General features: G+C 50.0%; 2 protein-coding genes and 3 non-coding genes across 6 annotated transcripts; all 5 read right to left on the minus strand.

The window, feature by feature from the left end:
* Positions 1 to 943: 943 nt before the first annotated feature.
* Positions 944 to 4,238, minus strand: PPIE (peptidylprolyl isomerase E). The gene is made up of 10 exons (XM_068657623.1): positions 4,107 to 4,238; positions 3,907 to 4,005; positions 3,790 to 3,833; positions 3,274 to 3,300; positions 2,848 to 2,929; positions 2,617 to 2,717; positions 2,149 to 2,272; positions 1,889 to 2,074; positions 1,329 to 1,471; positions 944 to 1,248 (listed from the first exon to the last, which is right to left on the minus strand). Exons 1-10 carry the CDS (start codon positions 4,198 to 4,200, stop codon positions 1,180 to 1,182), a joined length of 969 nt encoding a protein of 322 aa, XP_068513724.1. The 5' UTR covers positions 4,201 to 4,238; the 3' UTR covers positions 944 to 1,179.
* A 399-nt stretch (positions 4,239 to 4,637) lies between these two features.
* PABPC4 (poly(A) binding protein cytoplasmic 4) lies at positions 4,638 to 18,130 on the minus strand. 2 transcript variants are annotated; one of them, XM_068657619.1, is made up of 16 exons: positions 17,998 to 18,130; positions 17,309 to 17,551; positions 11,846 to 12,039; positions 11,434 to 11,549; positions 10,809 to 10,948; positions 10,441 to 10,535; positions 9,742 to 9,879; positions 9,077 to 9,172; positions 8,317 to 8,589; positions 7,964 to 8,051; positions 7,671 to 7,790; positions 6,990 to 7,117; positions 6,265 to 6,358; positions 6,036 to 6,166; positions 5,854 to 5,953; positions 4,638 to 4,985 (listed from the first exon to the last, which is right to left on the minus strand). In XM_068657619.1, the coding sequence occupies exons 2-15, from the start codon at positions 17,502 to 17,504 to the stop codon at positions 5,867 to 5,869; spliced, it is 1,896 nt and encodes a 631-aa protein (XP_068513720.1). In that variant the 5' UTR covers positions 17,505 to 17,551; positions 17,998 to 18,130; the 3' UTR covers positions 4,638 to 4,985; positions 5,854 to 5,866. The 2 variants fall into 2 exon arrangements, with proteins under 2 accessions (XP_068513720.1, XP_068513721.1); XM_068657620.1 differs by lacking the exons at positions 11,846 to 12,039; positions 17,998 to 18,130 and having other exon boundaries at positions 17,309 to 17,480.
* Positions 7,410 to 7,543, minus strand: LOC137843208 (small nucleolar RNA SNORA55). Its single transcript, XR_011089401.1, has one exon. It is a non-coding gene; the product is annotated as a small nucleolar RNA SNORA55 (small nucleolar RNA).
* LOC137843210 (small nucleolar RNA SNORA55) lies at positions 8,687 to 8,812 on the minus strand. The gene has a single exon (XR_011089403.1). It is a non-coding gene; the product is annotated as a small nucleolar RNA SNORA55 (small nucleolar RNA).
* On the minus strand, positions 9,321 to 9,453 carry LOC137843209 (small nucleolar RNA SNORA55). Its single transcript, XR_011089402.1, has one exon. It is a non-coding gene; the product is annotated as a small nucleolar RNA SNORA55 (small nucleolar RNA).
* Positions 18,131 to 18,782: the final 652 nt, after the last annotated feature.

Here is an 18,782-nt window from a genome sequence, read left to right on the forward strand (position 1 = left end):
GCGAGGGCAGGGGAGGCAGCTCTGTGCCCGTGCACATTCAGCTAACCCAGCTCTAACCAGTGCCTCCACGTCCCTAAATGAAAACAGCGTCAGCCAACCCAGTAGCTGGCTGACTAACCCGCTCCTGTTTACTTAAAGTTCACAAAACTCAGCCAACGGGGAAAAAAAAATCCATATTGAGCTACGACACTGTTATAAAATAAACGCCTAGTCTGGAAAATAAACACGTAGTTTCTCTTGCTGTTTGTTTTTTAATAAATGTCACGGCACAGCAGTGCTCTGTTCTGCAGACAGGATTTCGCAATGAAAAAATACTCACGATCAGCTAAAATTGTACCTTTTTGCTTGAAACGAAGCCCCGTGGAGGTGCTGAGACGTGGGTTGGGGCCGGGCTGCGTCTCCCTGCCTGGCTCGGCGGCTGCTTGTCGCGGGTTCACAAGGGGCCCACGGCCACATGCCGCTATTTGCACGGTTATTTATTTGCTGTCTTCCAAAGGAAACGGCCTGGCCTGTTCCTCAGCTCAGGTACCTGAGGGACCTTGCATCACTAAACAAATAACGGGCCTGGTTTAGCCACACGCAAAGGAAAAAAAAAAAAAGAGAGGAAGCCCAATATGCCCAAATCACCCCCTTCCTGGTGCGTCTTTTCCAGTCCTTGTTCCCCCACTCTAAGAAATGCCCCTGGGACGGGACGGTGCTGGCCATGGGGCCAGGTGGCAGCAGGGACCCGTCTCCCCCCGCTGCTGTGGGGGCAGGCTGCCCAGCACTGGTCCTGGCTCTGAACGCAGCAGCGATGGGATCAGCTCCGCTCTTCTCTCCCCGGCACGGGCAGCCTGCCCTGCAGTTCGGATTTAGGCACCAGATTCGAGATGAGGGCAAACATTTCAAAAAGCAACGCCCATCCTCAGGCGGTGAGAATTCACCAGCTGGGGCAGGCCCTTGGTATTTTTAAAACTAACTTTTATTTTTGTCAAACAGTCTTCACAAAGCCGATGGCAGGCTGACCCTGCCCCGTGGGGAGCACCAGGCGGCACAGGCGCGATTCAGCCGGAGTGGGCGCGTTGCTCTGGGCTCCCCACAGCGCTGTCCGCAGGCACTTGGCACCGAGCCTCGCAGGGAAAGTTGGGCAGAAACACAGGGGCTGGGGGCCAGGACCCCCAGCCTCCCCCAGCACCGGGGTCACACGCACTCCCCGCAGTCAGAGATGATCACCTTCTGCTTCGGCTTCCCATCCTTGGTGCCCTGAGCCTTGAGGAGGAGGAGAGCAGGAATTAAGGGGAATTGAGGCTGCGGGCAGGGAGCGGGCACCACCCTGCTGGGAAACCAACCTCGATCTGCCGCACCACGTCCATGCCCTCCGTCACCTCGCCGAACACCACGTGCTTCCCGTCCAGCCAGTCTGTTTTATCACACGTGATGAAGAACTGGGAGCCGTTGGTGTTCGGGCCAGAGTTTGCCATCGACAGCAGCCCTGTGATCACAAAGCACAACGTTACAGCCAGGGTGGGAGCAACGCGCTCTGCACGTGGGCCAGTACTTAACCAAAACACATTCCCAGGCCCTGCAAAACCCTGCCAGTTTTAAGAGGGTCTGCAAGCATCAAAGGAGGAAATTGATAGAGAGCATTAATCTCTTTTCAGTCGTGGCAGTAGGAAAGCTGTCTGGAGCTAAGCCCGCTTGCTTTTTGCTACTTGTCTAACGCTTGTAGTTACACTGCGACACCCCTCCTCTAAAACCCAACAGGAAAGCAGCTTTGAAACTCTCCACGATACAATAGTGGAAATTAACGGTGCACGGACAGAGAGCGCTGCACTTCTGCCTGCTGAACGCCAGAGGCAGCCTGGCCGTGGCGGAGGCGTTTGGCACAGCCAGGACGAGCTGTTCCTACCCGGCCCCGTGTGCTTGAGAATGAAGTTTTCATCATCAAACTTCTTCCCGTAGATGGATTTGCCTCCGGTGCCGTTGTGGTTGGTGAAGTCCCCAGCCTGGCACATGAACTGGGGGATGATGCGGTGGAAGCTGCTCCCCTTGAAGCCGAAGCCTTTCTCGTGGGTGCAGAGGCAGCGGAAGTTTTCTGTTCGGGACAAGGGGCAGAGGTGAGCACAGCCCCACAGCCTCGGCACCCGAGCGGCCGACCCCGCTCCTCACCTACGGTCATGGGCACCACGTCGGAGCGCAGGAGGATCTGGATCCGCCCGGCGGGTTTGTTCCCGATCTTGATGTCCATGTAGACCTGGGGGTTGGCCCGGGCCTTCTTTGCAGGAGGCTCACCCTGGGTAGGGGAAGAAAAGATGAGCAGTGGTGCCCTGCTGCCCTGCCACCCGACGGCCAGCCCAGTCCCGCATCCCCAGCCGGCAGTGATGGTGCAGGCAGCAATAGCTACGAAACTCCCCAGAGGCAACACAGGCAGCAGCAGTGAGCCCCAGGCCCCTAGGGGCTACTGCAGGGCCAGTCAGAAACCTGTGTAAGTTTTTTGGGAACATGGGGGCTGCCTGGGGCCACCACTTGCTCCTCCTGGCTCCCACTTCGGGCAGCTGGCAGGACCCAGCTGGATGTGGCGATTCCCCAGACCCGTGACACACAGAGGGCACAGGTGGCTCCAGCCATTCCTCCTACCTCCTGTGCCTCTTGTTTGGGTGCCTCCGTTCCTCCTTCCTCCGTGTTCTCCTCCAGAGTCTTCCCCGAGAACTTCTTCAGCCATTCATCATCCGACCAGACTGTGACAGCCGAGGAAATAGTTGGTGCAGGGTGACAAAGCCCACGGCCACGTGTGACACACGGGTCAGGGCTGACACACCAGACTCTGAACGTCCCTGGGGATTTCTCCTTGCCAGGGCACCAACTCACCCGGCCTGGATGATCCTTCTTTAATTCGCATTGGCTTGGCCAAGTTCACACGAATTGTCCTGCCGAAGAGCTCAGACTCATTCTGCAGAGGACAAAAGGAGAACAAAGCCCACCACAAGGTAAAAACTCACCAGAGCCCACAGATCTCTGCAGAGGCCAGAAGAAAACCGCTTGCTTTCTCTCCCTGCTTCCGAGCGTTGGAGCGAGGGCCCCTCAGCTTGGGATCTACACCGAGACCGCAGGCAGAGGTGGAGCAGGGAAGGGCACGATGGTGCTGGGCCTGATCCAGAGCAGCAGGGAGCCCGGCCCGTGGTACACAGAGCCCATGCCGGGAGCATCGCCCTGCTCACATCCACAGAGAGCTGCCTCGGGCTCTGCCAGCCGCGGGGAGACCAGCACCGGGCGGCGCAGGAGCAGGCTCCGTACCATGTTGTCGATGGCTGCTGCAGCATCCTGTGGGAAAAGCAGAAGGGAATCGTTACAGACACTTCTTTTTCCCTCTAAAGGAAAGCCTCGGCGCACACGTGCCCCTGCAGAACATCGCCGAAGGGCTGTTTTTCTATGCCCTGCATGCCCCAGGCTGTGAGATCCCACGGACCTCACAGGGGCCGTATCTGAGGCAGGGTCTGAGGGAGTTTTCTCCCTGACCAACCCATCACAGCCGCCTGGGTAAGACCTTGCCCAGTGACACCAATATTCGGGAGGGGAGAAAAGCCCCCGTGGGGGAGGCCTTGGGCAGATTATGGGACCGCAAAGGAGCAGCAACGCGTGGTGCCCACCAAGCAGAAACCCACAGGGAGCGACCGAGCCTCAGCCCAAGGGAAACCCAGGAGCTGTAGGTGACAGAGGGGACCCCCGGGCCGGCCATGACAGCAGCACCCAGCCCCGGACCCCGCGGGAAGGGGACGTGTCCCCAGGCTCCGCCGCCCCCTCTCCTCTCACCTCCGCCAGCTCGAACTCCACGAAGGCGAAGCCGCGGTGCTTCTCTGCGGACACAGAGCGCTCAGGGGGCGGCCGCCCAGCCTGCGGGACGCCCCCCCCCCGAGCCCCGGCACGCACCGGTCTCGTAGTCCAGCGGGATCTGGATGTCGGTGATGTCGCCGAAGGGGATGAAGGCGGCGTGCAGCACCTTCTCGTCCACCTCCTCCGCCAGCCCCCCTGCGGCCGGCACCGCGTTAGAGCCGAGACGCCCCCAATGCCCCCACAGGACCCCCGCAGCCCCAAACAGCCCCGCACAAGCCCCCCACAGCCCCACGCACCCACATACAGCACCCGCTTGGTGGCCGCCATTTTCCCCGCACCGCCCCGGAACCCTGAGGCGGCTCCGCCCCAGCGAGGGGCGGCCGCGGCCATTTCCCGGCAGCGGGGCCCGAGCGCGGCCTCCCCGGGCACCCGGAACGGCCCCGGGCCGGGTACCGGGGAAGGAGGGGAGCCGTGAGCCCAGCACATCCAGCCAAAAGTGTAAAACACCCCGAACGGCAAAGCGTTGCCTCGCCTGCATGCTCGGAGCAGGCACCCAACCGCTTCGGTTTCTCTTCAGGAACACCTGAGACCTTCTATCAGGTCCCCTCTGGGGTATTTGTGTGTCCCAGACCCCAATCAACCCCAACGTAATAACCCACAGCATAATTTAACAGCTGCTTGAGAATAGTGATTGCCCCATGAGCAAATTGAGTAACTCAGCTCACCACTTTAACACATCCACTACATGACAACTGTCTCCCCCTTTAATTTTATTAGTCTACATCCTATTTATTAACCAAATCTAGGGAAAATATGACAACATAGTGTAAGTTTTTATTCCTTTATTGATAAATGCTTTCCAGACTTTCCAAAGTGGATGATTGTTCAGTTAAAACCAAAACCACAAGATACTTTTGATCAGAAATCCTCAGTGTCCTGGCTTAGAAAAGGCAAAGGAGAACCGTTCTGGCCACAGAGGAGAAGCTTGCAAACCCCATTCTGGTTTTGGAAATCTAGAGCTTTGGGGAACTGCCTTTTTAAATAAGGTTTTAAAGATTAATTTACAAAATGCAATATAACTATATGATGCATGGCATTGAGATGTGCAGGACGGTGAAGAATCTTCAAACATCTTGAGCTGATGTCTAGGAAGGGGCTATTTGGCTTCTTGCGTCCTACAGGCAAAAGAAGAAGACACGTTATCTACACACAGCACAGCTCGTTCCAGGCTAGTGAAATTACAGCTTCACAAGCCATAAGGACTAATATAATTTACAATGTACAGGAGGTGGTAAGTCATAGTAGATAAAATCCATTTCTGACCATCCATTAAGAAACTCACATTCTTTGGTAAAGAAGCCAGTCACCAGACCCACTGAGAAACTTACAGGTTAAAGTATAAAAGCCATCAACATTCACCATTTTGAGCTGTGACAGCTGACCACAACAGCTTCACAGAAAGTGCTTAAGATGATCATAGCAACTCCAGACAAACCCAGAAAGAAATGCATCAGCAAATGTAAAAGGTATTTTGAATATAAACCTTATTTAGAAGTTAAATGAGCCAGCTCCAAACACAGGAGACAGCATTTGCTTGGACAGACCTGTGCAAATAAGTGCCATTCCTGACACTAGTACTTTGTATACAGTATGCAGGTGGTTGTCAGGATAAGGAACAGGCATTAAACAGTCTACTTAGCCTTGAAGTCACCAGAAAATCTTGCCTCGTTTCCTGGATTAGCAATTCACAAGCCTCATTTCAATACATTACACCCTTCCATGACATGTCAACTGCTAGAAACATTTCAGGGACTTAGGCAACATCTTTCTGATGCTTAATTAAAATGAGATTTCTGCAGAATACTCCTAAAGCTTCTACAGTAAGGAAGCTGTTGCAAGAAGCCAAATTAGTCTTTTCCAAATAATTGACTAAGATCAGACAAATTCTGCACCAAGGCCTCCCAGACCAGATGCATTTACTAACGATCATGCTTTACTCTGATTTTGGAAGGTTTCAATTGAAGTGAGGACTGAGACACTCACCAGTCTTCCCGGTTTAAGAGGTAGCAGCAACCACACCCACCTTCTGGGCAGCTTCTTTCTTGGCTTGGTGAGCCTGCAACACTGCAACAGCCTCCTCCACCTGAGGGAGACAAATTACTTTGTGAAACTTCTTATGAAGAAAGGGTCCCACCATCTGCCCCAAAAGCAACAGGCCAGCTTACCTTTGACCGGAGGGACTCTGGAGACTCCAGCATGTGCAGCAGCTCTGAGTTGTCAATCTCTAGCAGCATTCCTGTGATCTTCCCTGCAAGACTGGGGTGCATAGCTTGAATCAGAGGGAACAAACGTTCTCCTAGAAAAAAGGAAGTTCAGACAGCAGTTCAGTTAAAAAGTTGCTGGTGAAACCCAAGATTGCCCAATGCAATCTGTAAGAACCAGAGTTTCACTTACCCAGCATCTGTTTCTGCTCCTGAGGAGGGGCAGCAGCCAGCATGGAGGCTGTTAGAGGCTCCTGTCCCTGAACGTGGACTGCAGGCTGAGGTGCCTGTAGAAGGGCAGATGTGAGGGTTCAAAAACAGATTCTATACTGATCATTTCACATTTAGAGACAAAATAATACAGCCCCTCCTTCTATAAAACGATCTGTCAAGCTGACAGCAGACTTCATTTCACAGACAGACAGAAAAATTGCCCTTAGGTCTGAAACACGCTTCAAATTCTGATCTCAAGAACTCAATGTCACACATAAACACTGTAAATATATTACAGAAACTTCAAACATGGAGAGCCATATCACAATTGAGAAAAAACATCCATGTGCACTTTCTGTACAATGCAGTGGGGTATGGGAAAGGCAAACCGCCTTCAAAGCCAAATTCTTACTAGGGTATCAAAGCTGATTAAATGAAAGAGAATTTCCATTTGCTGGAAAGCAAAGAACCAAGAAAAATACCTTACAGTGTATCTGAGTAAAAAGTGGCTTACTAGTATGGGACAGATAAATCAACTAAGTTGCCCCTGGCAAAGGTACAACTGCCAGGTTTTAAATTCCAACTTCTGGTGCCTGTCTGGGTTATACAAGTAGCTTGACATTTCTGCAAAAACACTCCAGTTGCATGTAAAATCTGTTGGCCTGCAGTTATTTAGGGACTTAACGACACAGATCCTTGTGTTACCTGCAAAGGCTGTACGGCTGGGTGCGGGCTGCGGACACTTGAGGCGTATTTGTAAGGAGGAACCGCTCTGGGAGCGGGGGCAGCTACAGGTGGACGAGGAGCTAAGTTCTGTGCTGCAGTGGCAACACCTGCAAAGGAAGAGAACAGGATTAGAAACGCCCAGAGCAATATGCAGCAAGCAAGTCAGGGTGCCTGCTATTAACTGCTGAATTCAAGCTCTGTACTGTACAGTCTAATTACACCACTTCAGAAACTGGCCTCCGAAATGCACTTAGGAAAGTTCATTTCTCCCTAAGACTAGACCACAGATTCCACATCCTGCATTTGAGATATTTTCTAGTTACTCCTTAGAAAAAATGAATTTGGATGCTCTACTCTGAAAACAATATTCATAACCTGCAGAGCCTTATTTTGAGTGGCAAATGTTGCAGAGTTGTAGAGATGAGCACCAAGCAAGTGGGAGAGCAACCCATCTGGATTTCCTCTGCCGTGCTCTAGCACCAACTGTCCCCAGACCTGCACTGCACAGCAAGGAATAGGAAAGATTCAGGTGCTGTCTCTGCCCCTTGTTCTGGGTGGCCTTCAGTTATCCGTATCTGTCAGCCATTTCTGGAAGTAAGAGTTGAGTCTCAACAGCATCCCCCCAGCTGAGGGGACGAGGTGGGGAGGCAGACACCTTACCAACTCGCTGGGCAGCAGCAGGGAGGCCACGAGAGGCCGGGGCATTGCCGGCAGGGGCCAGATGGCGCAGTGCTGGCCGTGGTCCAGACTGACGCATGGCATTTGGCATTCCCTGGAAGCCTAATGGAAGAAATACGGGGAAATCCTCAAAACAGAGCTGACTGGTGAGTCAGGACAGTCAGCTGCAGGAAGCAGGTGGGGGTTGTGCACGGAAAGGAAAGCATGCATTGTTCTTGGTGTGAAGTACAACCAAGAACGTCACACAACCAAAACGCTGCTTCCAGCACGCTCACCTTGAGGTCGTCCTCCTTGCTGCCAGCGTGGGTTAGGTCTCATCTGCGTCATTTGGTTGGGTGCATAGTAAGTGGGTCTGCTCTGGGCCTGGAGGGAGAGCAGACAAGCTCAGAGTGCATATGTGAATAACACATATTGTTTACAACATGTTTCAGCAGTTGTTCCCAGGACTCACTCAATTCACATTAAGACAGGAGGCAGCTGGGAAGTCACACAATTAACTCCACTGACAGCACTCCTCATTAGGAGTTGCTTGCTTATACGTGTAAGAAAGGCTCAATGAGATGAGAACCATCAAAGGTTCAAGCCAGGTTAAAGATTCATAACACCATACTAACTTAACTCAGCTTACCTGGGGTACAGCAGGCATGAAATACCCCCCAGCAGCAGGCTGGAACTGATTGATGATTGTGTTGGCAGGCAAGGCTCTCATCCCAGCAATGCGCTGCATGTACTGATTAGTTAGATGGGCCTTCCGCTCTTCTTTCCTTTGTGCGAGTGCAACGTACAATGGCTTTGAGCCCACAATTCGTCCATTCATCTCTGTCACAGCTTTTGTGGCTTCCTCTGGAGAGGAAAAGCAGACGAAGCCAAACCCTTTGCTCCGTCCATCTTCCAGCATCACCTGCAGTAAAGACCAAATGCTAGTGGAGCAACGGTACCAAGAACAGCATAAGAATCTGTATTCTCCTTCCTAGAGAAGTGTCACAGCTCAGGCAGGTAGGTGTTGCAGAGGTGTAGAGACAAGTTCTCAACAAAAGACCTGTCTGGATTTACTCAGCTTTTCTGTAAGCACCACGTGTCCCCAGGCCCACACTGAGCAGCAAGGAATGGGAAAGATCAGGTGCAGCCTCTAAACACAGGTAGGGAAATGCCATCTGAGGCTTATTGGGAGTCACCTCAAATGAGCATGCTTGCCATCTCCCACCCCTTCTTTTCAGGAGGGAATACAACAAGTTATCAGTAAAATAACACTGTGACAGGGAAATCTGCGTATTTACTATTCCATATACTCTTGTGACTGCAATGACTCAGGGATAAACAAACTGCCCTTCAAACCCACGTCAGGTAACAGCTCCTTCAGGCTTTACAAATCCAAGAACTCCAAATACCTTGGCACTTGTTATTGATCCGAAAGGTGAGAACTCCTTCCTCAGTTTTTCATCATCTATAGTGTCATCTAGGTTTTTAATGTACAGGTTAACTCCCTAGAAAACAGAGAATAAGACACCTATAGTAATGAGGAGAATTTTGAGCACACTGATTGTTGGCATACATCTGTTAAAGGCATCGTTTGTCTAAAAACCTCTTAATTTAGTATAATGTTCCTTTCACACCACCAAACCCAAGGGCAAAAGATGTTGCAAAGGTGTAGAGACAAGTCCCACTGCGGTGAAAGGGAGCCCGTCTGGATTTCCTCTGCTTTCCTATTGCATCATGTGTCCCCAGTCCAGCACTGTATTGCAAGGAGCAGGAAAGATTCAGATGCAACCTCTGACATGACAATATTGCCATAAATTAGAGAGACAACAGCACAGTCAGGCTCTTTCCATCCTTTGGGGCATCCCCATTGGAAAATAAAGGAGGCTGTGTGATTTCTCACATCCACCTAAACAAGACTGCACAGATGTCTCCTTCACACGCATATACCAGAGTTACCTTTAAAGTTTAACTCCCAGGATATTTTACAGGACAATGACTACTTTGTCAGTTCCTTTTCAGTCTGCCAGTAAATTGCAAACAGTGCTTAAATTCGGAAAAGAGACAGATTATTCACCTGGTACCGGCTGATTCTCTCTTGTTTTAGCTGTTCAAACTTCCGTTTCAGCTCTGCCTGGCGCTCAACCTTCTTCTGTGCTCGCCCTACAAACACCATTTTCCCATTGATATCCTTCCCATTCATTTCTTCTACTGCCTGGACAGAGGGTTCAAAGAAAACTGTCAACTGCTAAAAACAAGACAGCAGCTGATCCTGCTAAGAACCTGGCTGCCCAGAGCTCACTTTGTGTCTCCCTGTGCGTTAGCCAATAAACCAATCTTGCCATAGCACCTTCACATTGTTCCTGTGTAACACAGGCTAATTAAAGATAAACTGAAGTTATCAGGAGAGACCATGCTGGCAACCCCACCGTAAGGACCAGACTAACAACAGCAACTTGTGACTTTATCCCCACCCTTCTTGCAGTTAGGGCCAAATTTTAACGAGCATACTGCTTGGATAAGAACTCTTCAAGAACACCCACTCCTTAAGCCCTCTATTGTAACATTTCTTCAACAATTACTCTTCTTATACCACCTAGTAATCTGAGAAATGCCAGCTTATTGCTGAATATCAAGCTATTAAGGTGCAGTTTCTAGTCTCCACATCCAGAAGATTACACCCAAGACACGATTTTGTCTCAACAGGTTTCTGTGGTGAGGCAATTAAGCTCTTCTCTAAAGATACGCAAGCAGCATTAACAACAGTTGGTCATACCTTGTTAGCATCCTCATGCTTTTCAAAGCTTACAAAGCCAAAGCCTTTGGATTTTCCAGTGGGGTCTGTCATCACTTTAACGCTCAGAGTCTTACCTGTTACCAAGGGACAGGGTTAGTAAAATACCACATAAGGCTCTGTCTAGACTATTAAACTCACATAATAGCCCTACCCTTCTTCTCTTACTTATCTGCTAGCTAGCCTCTGCCTCCCATCCAGCATTTGACCCAACTACCACCCACATTTCAATTCTTCCTATTCATCAGCCTCAAAGTGACCCAGGCAGAGCTACACAGATGGTAGCAGCAGTGTTAAATGAGCATTGGTCATGAAATTCACAGCTTCATTAAAAGTGCTTCTGTATTTACCGTATTTGCTGAAGAGCTCCTTTAGTCTTTCATCATCCATGTCATCCCCGAAGTTTTTAATATAAACATTGGTGAACTCCTTTGCCTTGGCTCCCAGCTCAGCCTCCCGCTCTTTGCGAGACTTGAATCTCCCAACAAATCTGTAGGAAATAATGAAAGTTACAATAAGCAACTGGTTTTCAGGAATGGAAAAAGCAATGTGTGATTTGCAGTGAGGCAAATGAGTTTGTGGTAGGAGTTGGAAATGGGGAGAAGACAGGGTGCCAGGAGAACAGAAGAACAAACAGGCTGCGGACCAACCAGAAAAATCACCTGTCCTACTGCAGAGAGAAGCAGCCTGTGATGCCCACCCGGCTCTGCAGTGGAGAGAGCACTGGCCACAGAAACCCACCCAGCCCACTAGCAGAGAGGTAGCAGCAAGTCGAGGCTCGGCTAGGAGAACCCACCAGCCCTGTAATGGAGGGGGAGCAGGCCATGGCTTGGGCAGGGTCACTCACCAGCCCTGTAGTGGAGAGGTAGCAGGCCAAGGCTCGGGCCAGGAGAACCAGTGCCTTGTGTGTCCCTGTTAATACCGAGATGCATCACGGTTCATGCGATCGCTGCTGCTGCTGGCTGTGACACTCACACTTTGCGGTCGTTGAGCAGCATGCCGTTCATCTTCTCGATGGCTCTATCTGCAGCATCCTGGGTCTCAAAGTGCACAAATGCGTAGCCCTTAGAGCCATTCTCATCACACACCACCTAGACGTGCGGAGGGAAACCAGACTCAGATCTCTGAGCACATACTGGCTCCTTTGTCACAGGACGTGAAAACAGGTTACTGCCAAGGGGCAAAGCAAGCAAGGTCTGTGTTTCAGACTGGCACATCTCATGACCGAGCCTGACATAACTTGAGCTCTCCCTGACCCTTTGGTCAGCTCTGCCTCCCAGAGGCATCACTCCTCACTTGGCTAGAGGTGTCCCTTCTGCTTCCTACACTGGGTGTGTCTGAACATGCCACCAATACAGCAGAATTGGACAAAGCAACCACATCTCACCTTGCAGGACAAAATATTCCCAAACGCTGAGAATGTGTCATAAAGTGCCTTGTTATCAATGGATTTGTCCAGGTTCTTAATGAAGACATTCCCAACCCCTGACTTCCTCAAGGAGGGGTCCCTCTGAGACCACATGATGCGAATGGGTTTTCCTTTGATCACATCAAAATTCATGGTGTCTAGAGCACGCTCAGCTGCAAGAGAAGTCAAGAACAGGTTTCTCTGGATTGTTAAAGAATAAAGGTTTCCATCGTGTGGGAGATGGTTTTCTCTGAATTATAGTCAGCTCATGGAGAAGTTTGGGGCCACCAATTCCAATGACTAGGGTTTGTTTTGTTTAACGTTGTTTTGAGGGAGATCTTTGCAGCACAGTAACTAGACAGGCTTAAGTATCTAACTGGATTAATAAACTGTTCTGAACTGACATGATAGTAGTCTTTTAAATGCCTGTGCTTCATTAATTAGTTATGTTCTTCATTATAAAGGTAAATGTATGCACCCAAAATAAGGAAAGGAAATGCAGAAAACCCTGGGAAAAAAAGAAGCAGCAAAAGTGACCAACTGGCTTGTTTGCTTTGCATGAGCTCTCATCTAGCCATGCTTGTTTCTATTAAGAGAAAAGGATCATCTCTCTATCAGGTCAGGGACAGAAAATGCACATGAACACATGGCTGGCTGGGAACAACATGAGTCAGCCCCTGCAGCCTACATGGCCAAAAAATGATTCCCCATTTGCTCAATCTAAAAGTGCGTAAGAATGGACAAAACACTGTAAAAGTCATCCACACAGCCTACATGGGGAATATGGAAGTGTACAGACAAATTCTAAAACCCCATTGCTGCCATTCTAGCCCACACTGAACCAGCCCCCCTCCACAATTCTATTTCTGCTACCTACTGATATATTAAAAGGATCATTACGTACACTCATTAGGATCTTGTTCATAAAATTCAGATGCTTGGGACTCCTCTGTGCAAGGAAACACTCCCAGCATGGAGTGAGCAGAGAATGAAAGACTCAATTCCCAGCATGAGGCAGGGAAAGAGAGGGATATGCATTAAAAACCAAGGACTATTAACAGGGCAGAACCCATTTTCCAAATTTGTTCAGCTCAGTTCTTCCATGCCACCTTCACTAAATGATACTTGCCAATTACATTTCAGGAGCAGCAAATTCCAGGAAAATGCCAACTTGAACACCTGCTTTTGTGTGATACTTTGCTAGTGCAAGCAGAGGAACCGTGCAGCGTTTCACAGAGCCACCACCAGGAACCCCAATGGGTCACTGCCTGAAGAAGTCTCCTGCACTCCCTATCCCAAGATCAATTTGAACTACTGCACGGAATTTTTAGGAGTTTTTCACATGCTTCAAAAATATTTTTTTGCTTTTTAAGCCGAAGTGGTGCCACTGCTGTTTTCCCCAACCCTTCACACACAACCCCAACTGGGAAACAAGTTCTGCTGGGCCTCGCTCCTGAAGTAGTCACGCTTGTAAAAGAAGAGATCATTTCAAGAATAAAACTATACTTGCTAGGACTCTACTAGCTCTATTAGCTAGTCAAAGGTATTCAATTCAATTAACTGCCGTACTGAAATGATTCCTCAGCTGCTACTCTGAATCAACGCAACCCTTCGGTTCTTTCCGCAGCCCACCCCCATGAGGCACTTCAGCAGGCGACTTGGTCTGGCTTGTCAAATTTGGCAGTGTTTATTTATAGCACAGAGAGGTCCTCCAGAAGCATGCGTTGGCAAGGACACAAACTAGCCGTAAATACCATTTGCAGCAGAAAGAGCTCCTGCTGAAAGGTGGCAGGCAGATGAAGCAGTGGCGAGCAACCAGAGGGGATTGTTCTGCAGCAGGTACTGAGATACAGGCCAGTTATCAACTATACAGATGAGTTATGAACTATATAGACTAGTTATGAACTTACTGTGCTTCTTTCAAGCTTCCTAAACACACACCAGTGGGCACTACTGCGCCACTCTTTCAGTAGTTTGCAAGTATTCCGTACTATTATTGCGCTCTGCTTGAAACACACACATGCTGCTCGTGAGCAGTGGTGTAAGAAAGCCCTGGAGAGGTTTCCTGACCCGAAGGAGGCCTGCCATGCCCCCAGGTCGAAATGCAGTCACATCACAGCAGTACCTGGAAAAGCTGTGAAGGATCAGCAGAATGATGCGGGTGACTCAGACTAAACACACCCAGTTCACTTCCTTCATCTGAACAAACACCTTCTCATTTTCCTCTGCTTAAGCAGCAAATCTTCACCCACCTCAGTTCCTGTATCTGTTTCTCTCCCACTGGTTCCTGTCATCCTTCCAGCAGGCTCAACTGCAACTCGTACAACATTGCACACACTTTTAACCCCTTTCAGACTCTTTTCATTCTTCAAGTGCCTTTTGGACAGGGAAAACAAACATACGAGCACCCCTTGCAGTTTGCCTTAGGCCTCAAAGCGATCATTCTGTTACAGGCTCCCCAAGAGCCAAGGCTGCTGTGACTGAGCAGCATAAAACAACCACACACACCACGATTCACCCATCAGTAACTCTGCACAGGGAGTTTTATCCTGCAACACTGGATATTCTTTATGCTGTTCTCTCCTTTAAGGAAGAAGAGAGGCAGCGAGTTTATCTACACCTTTCGTTTTCAGAGACCATTCTCTAATCCCAGCTCTGGGTTCGTTCTTCACTTGGGAATCACGCTGTTTTCTCTGTACTTGCAGAACAGCTTATCTCTACAGCCACACTGAAGCTTCTCTGCCTCATTATCTGAGTTGTCATGTCATAACTGTCAATGTTATGAAACCCTGGAATGCAATTAAATTGCATGAGGAACACACGAGAAAGGAAATTCAGCTTTTCTTCCAAATGAAATGAATTTCTTTCCCTTTACGGTCAAAAAAGAATAAATATTAACAACCATGTCTGAGCCTGAACTACCCAGAACTTTGAAGCATTTCCTTCATCTGCCTATCGGAGTATGACAGAAGCAGTACTCAGCATTCACTGGCTACTATGCCACAGAACTGCAATCAAAGGCAGCAGAGCTCATTTTCACTAAAAATAACCTCTCTGCAGCAGACTACACCAGCCAGACAATGCATGTCCAAAGAGTAACCCCTTCCAGGGTAAAGTATCACTCCATTAGCCAAGAAAAACAAAGAGAAACACAAGCTCTTAGCCAATTTGGATAGAGGAGTTCTGGAAACACAGGATGTGACGGTGACAGTGGTCCCACATAGGGGGGAGTTCTGGCTGCTACCTGACTGACATGAAAACAAAAGCCAGAAGTCCTGCATTTGACCATAAAGGTTCATAAAATGCCTTGGGTTGGAAGGAACCTTCAAGATCACCTAGTTCCAACCCCCCTGCCATAGGCAGGGATGATGTTGCTTACGTTCTGCTGCATTACATTTAGTAGAACAACTGCCTTTTACTCGTAACACGCTGTAGTTTGCCAGGCAAGTCAGGAGTTTTTCACAAGAGATCACAAAGGCAGGAGTTTGTCTATTTCTCCTTCCCAATCTTAAAGATTAGGTTTAAGTCGCTTGACCTTGTAAGACCCACCAGTAACAGGACACCAGTTACTCTGTCGAAGTATCACTTTAAGTACTGGGACTTCCTAAAATGTCTGCTGCCTCACCAGGAGTCCAGAATGACACAAGGTCCCTCTGAATTCCTGCCTATCTATTACCATTAAAGATTACTTTGAAATACACGGGAAGGCCAGCTGTCTTCATGTTTGTATGAGGAGAACTTCTTCCTGCTAAAGTGAGCATTTCTGACCAGCCACTCTTCCCTTTTAACATCTTACCTACACCTACATTATACAGGTCTTCTCTGCTTTAAGGAAGAGAAGAACTTTATACTCCTTCATACACACAGCCTGATATTTCTGAATTCCTTCATGGATCTATTTTTGCTTCCTGTTAGTTTCTCCTCTTATCCTGAAAGAGAGAAATCATAGCCTAGACAAAGGCAGGTAAGCCTGGGTTACTGTACCCTTGCACAGCACAAATATACCAAGCTTGTTTTAAAAGAGGGAGCCAGAGCAGACAGGTTCATCTGAGCAGAGAGGGACATATGGACAGGCCCTCAGGTTCTTTCCTTCCTGCTGGGAAGTTTCAAGACAAATACAGATCTTAACCTGCATAAAAGCAATTTTGAGAGTTCTATCAATGAGTTCTTGTGCACTGGGTTGCAGCCAGTTGTTTTTTTTTTTTCCCCATCAGCCTGGCAAGAGAGAAGATCAGAAAAGCTCAGTCAGATCAGTCGGAATCCCAAGGAAAGGATGTGCAGAAGGCACTCTGAACCAGGGAAGAGGATGGAAGCGAGGATGGCACAGTCACAACCAGATTACATAAAATCATACTCCATATTCCAGCCAAGAGCTCAATCCCACAAGCTCTGCTTGCTTGCAGGAGCAAGATTTCGTGATAAAATTGGTTTTCTACACATTATGAAGACTTTGATCCAAAGTTATGGATTTCCCTGCATGACAGACTGCTAGCTGCTCTTTGCAGAACTGTAGAACAGGACAGCCAACTGGAACCTACAGGAGAGTTCACCTGCTGTTGAAGTCTGTGCTCTTACAAATTGATTCTGAATGAAAGGGAAGAGTGCACCTTATCTAGCCTGTAGATGCCTATATATAGACACTGCTAAATCACAGCACGGAGCAGTAAACCTGCACCAGTCAACAAGCAAAGGCTCTAAAAATGTGGGCAGAAAATGCTGACCCACTTTTTTTCCAGAAAAGACGTGCTCCAAAATGACCTTTTCTCTCCCTTCTTTCACATTGCTGCTGCTATAGTGCTGGAATACCTACTTGAGTAGGTGCCAAATTAAAATATTAAGAAAAAACCTGAACAGAGCAAACTGACATGGACTGAGGTTTCACACACATTGCACAATGCATGAATTCCCATTAATGCAGGAATACCACTTCAGCCTGGAAGATCCATCCAGGTGCTTGCACAAATACAGCAACACAGAGCCCATCAGAGCTCCCCAGCATTAAGTCATAGTGGGTGGGCAGCCAAAGGCTCAGTCAAACTGAACATCTGACCAGGGCTGATTACTTTCATGTTTTATTGCCAGGACTGACTGCATGAAGTCCCACATAAATAGCCTAAACCTACACCAGAACATGGTGGCACATGGAGATTATCCTCTGATATGCACTGCAATAAACCCAGGTCTCCAAAGTTTAATTCCAGTAACAGAGAAACAGTCCTGTTAACCAGAGAAATCACTGAGATGTGCATTTGCAAAGTATTCTGGAGACACCAAGCAGTAAAAAAAATACTCCAACACCCCAAGCACTAACTTACCCCATAACTGCAACACCGGTGGGAGCTATATGACAGAGCACACAAACAGCAGGGTGCGTTAAAGGAAAAAAAAAAGTGAGGAAAAGTGAAGAAAAAGGCCATGGCCGTGGCCCCACGTGTCGCTTACCGTCGGCGGGCTGCTGGAAGTTGACATAGGCGTACCCGAGGGAGCGGCGGGTGATCATGTCCCTGCAGACACGGATGGAGAGCACGGGCCCGGCGGGGCTGAACTTCTCGTAGAGCATGGCCTCGGTGACATCGGGGTGCAGGTCACCCACGTAGAGCGATGCCATGGGGTAGCTGCTGGCCGCCGCCGCGTTCATCGTCCCCGCACGTGCTCCCGGCAGCCGCGGGGGTTATCCTGGGGGGTCTGTAGGGAAAGCTTTCGGTAAATATTTAAAAGGGGTGGGGGGAGACGTTAAGAACACAATTTAAAAGCCTCGCTAAAGGGGTCCTGGGGGGGGACAGGCGCTGCACTGAGCCCCACCGGAGACGGGGCAGCCTCATGGAGCGAGTCCTCGCTCCCTGGCCCGGAGCCGGTTCTCTTTGGTTTGTTGGGGTTTTAGAAAAATAAATAAACAAATAAATAAATTTATATGTTTATACATATATATAAAGCAATTATCTCCTAAATACACCTTTAGCGGAACCAACCTCCCGCACTCCAACCGTCCCCGCTAGGCTCACAGACGTTACCCCACAGCACAGCCCCGGGGGCACCGGGACCGGGATCAGGATCAGGATCAGGCCCGGGCCGTAGCCGCTCTCGCCCCCCCCGCACCCTCCCCGGTCGGTGCCGGGCCCGACCCCACTCACGCGCTGCGGCCCCAGCGAGCGAAGAGGCGGCGGCGGGCGGCGGGCGGCCCTTTATAGCCGCCGCCGCGGCGAGACGGGGCCCCGAGCGGCCGCCAGGGGGAGGCGGCGGCGGGCCCGGCCCGCAGGGAGCGACCCCCGCCGCCCGCTGCAGCGACGCCAGCGGGGGGGAGGACCGGGGCCCGCGCCGCCATTTCGGGGCCTCGGCTTCTCCCCGGCCCCTCAGGGCAGCCCCGTCCCGCACGAGCCCCCTGTGAGGAGGACGGGGAGCACAGGGGGCGAGGCAACCCCTCCTGAAGGGTTTTTGGTGGCTGCTCCGAGTTGTGTTTTCTGAGGTGTCAGCAGCAGCTGGGGTTGTTCCCCTTCCAATGGGATAATTGAGAGGGGTAGAATAAAAGGTAACAACAGCAAAGCAGTGGTAATAATCCCCATTTTGCAATATTTTCAGCCCAGGTTATTTCTTCCTCCTGAGCTCATCATCATCCCAACAGCCATTGGCGCTGGGAGGCCGCACTGGGGCTGCAGCTCGCGGGCTGCGAGGCCATGGGCTGAGCCGCTCGTCCTCCTGCCCCGACACATTGAGTCAAAGCACGGCAGAGCTCACAGAACGATCCACAGAAATGCTCCCTTTGGCTGGAAGCAGCCGCTGTGGCTGTGCTGGGAGCTGTGTTTATCGGAGCCGTGGTTACTGACATTTGTGTCCCCTCCTGGGGCTGCTGCAGCCCCGCGTGCTGCTCGGCCCCTCTCAGGCCCTTCCCTCGGGCGCTGCCCCAAACCTCCTCAGGGAC

This window comes from Anas acuta, chromosome 21 (assembly GCF_963932015.1).
Source record: "Anas acuta chromosome 21, bAnaAcu1.1, whole genome shotgun sequence".
Lineage (NCBI taxonomy): Eukaryota > Metazoa > Chordata > Aves > Anseriformes > Anatidae > Anas > Anas acuta.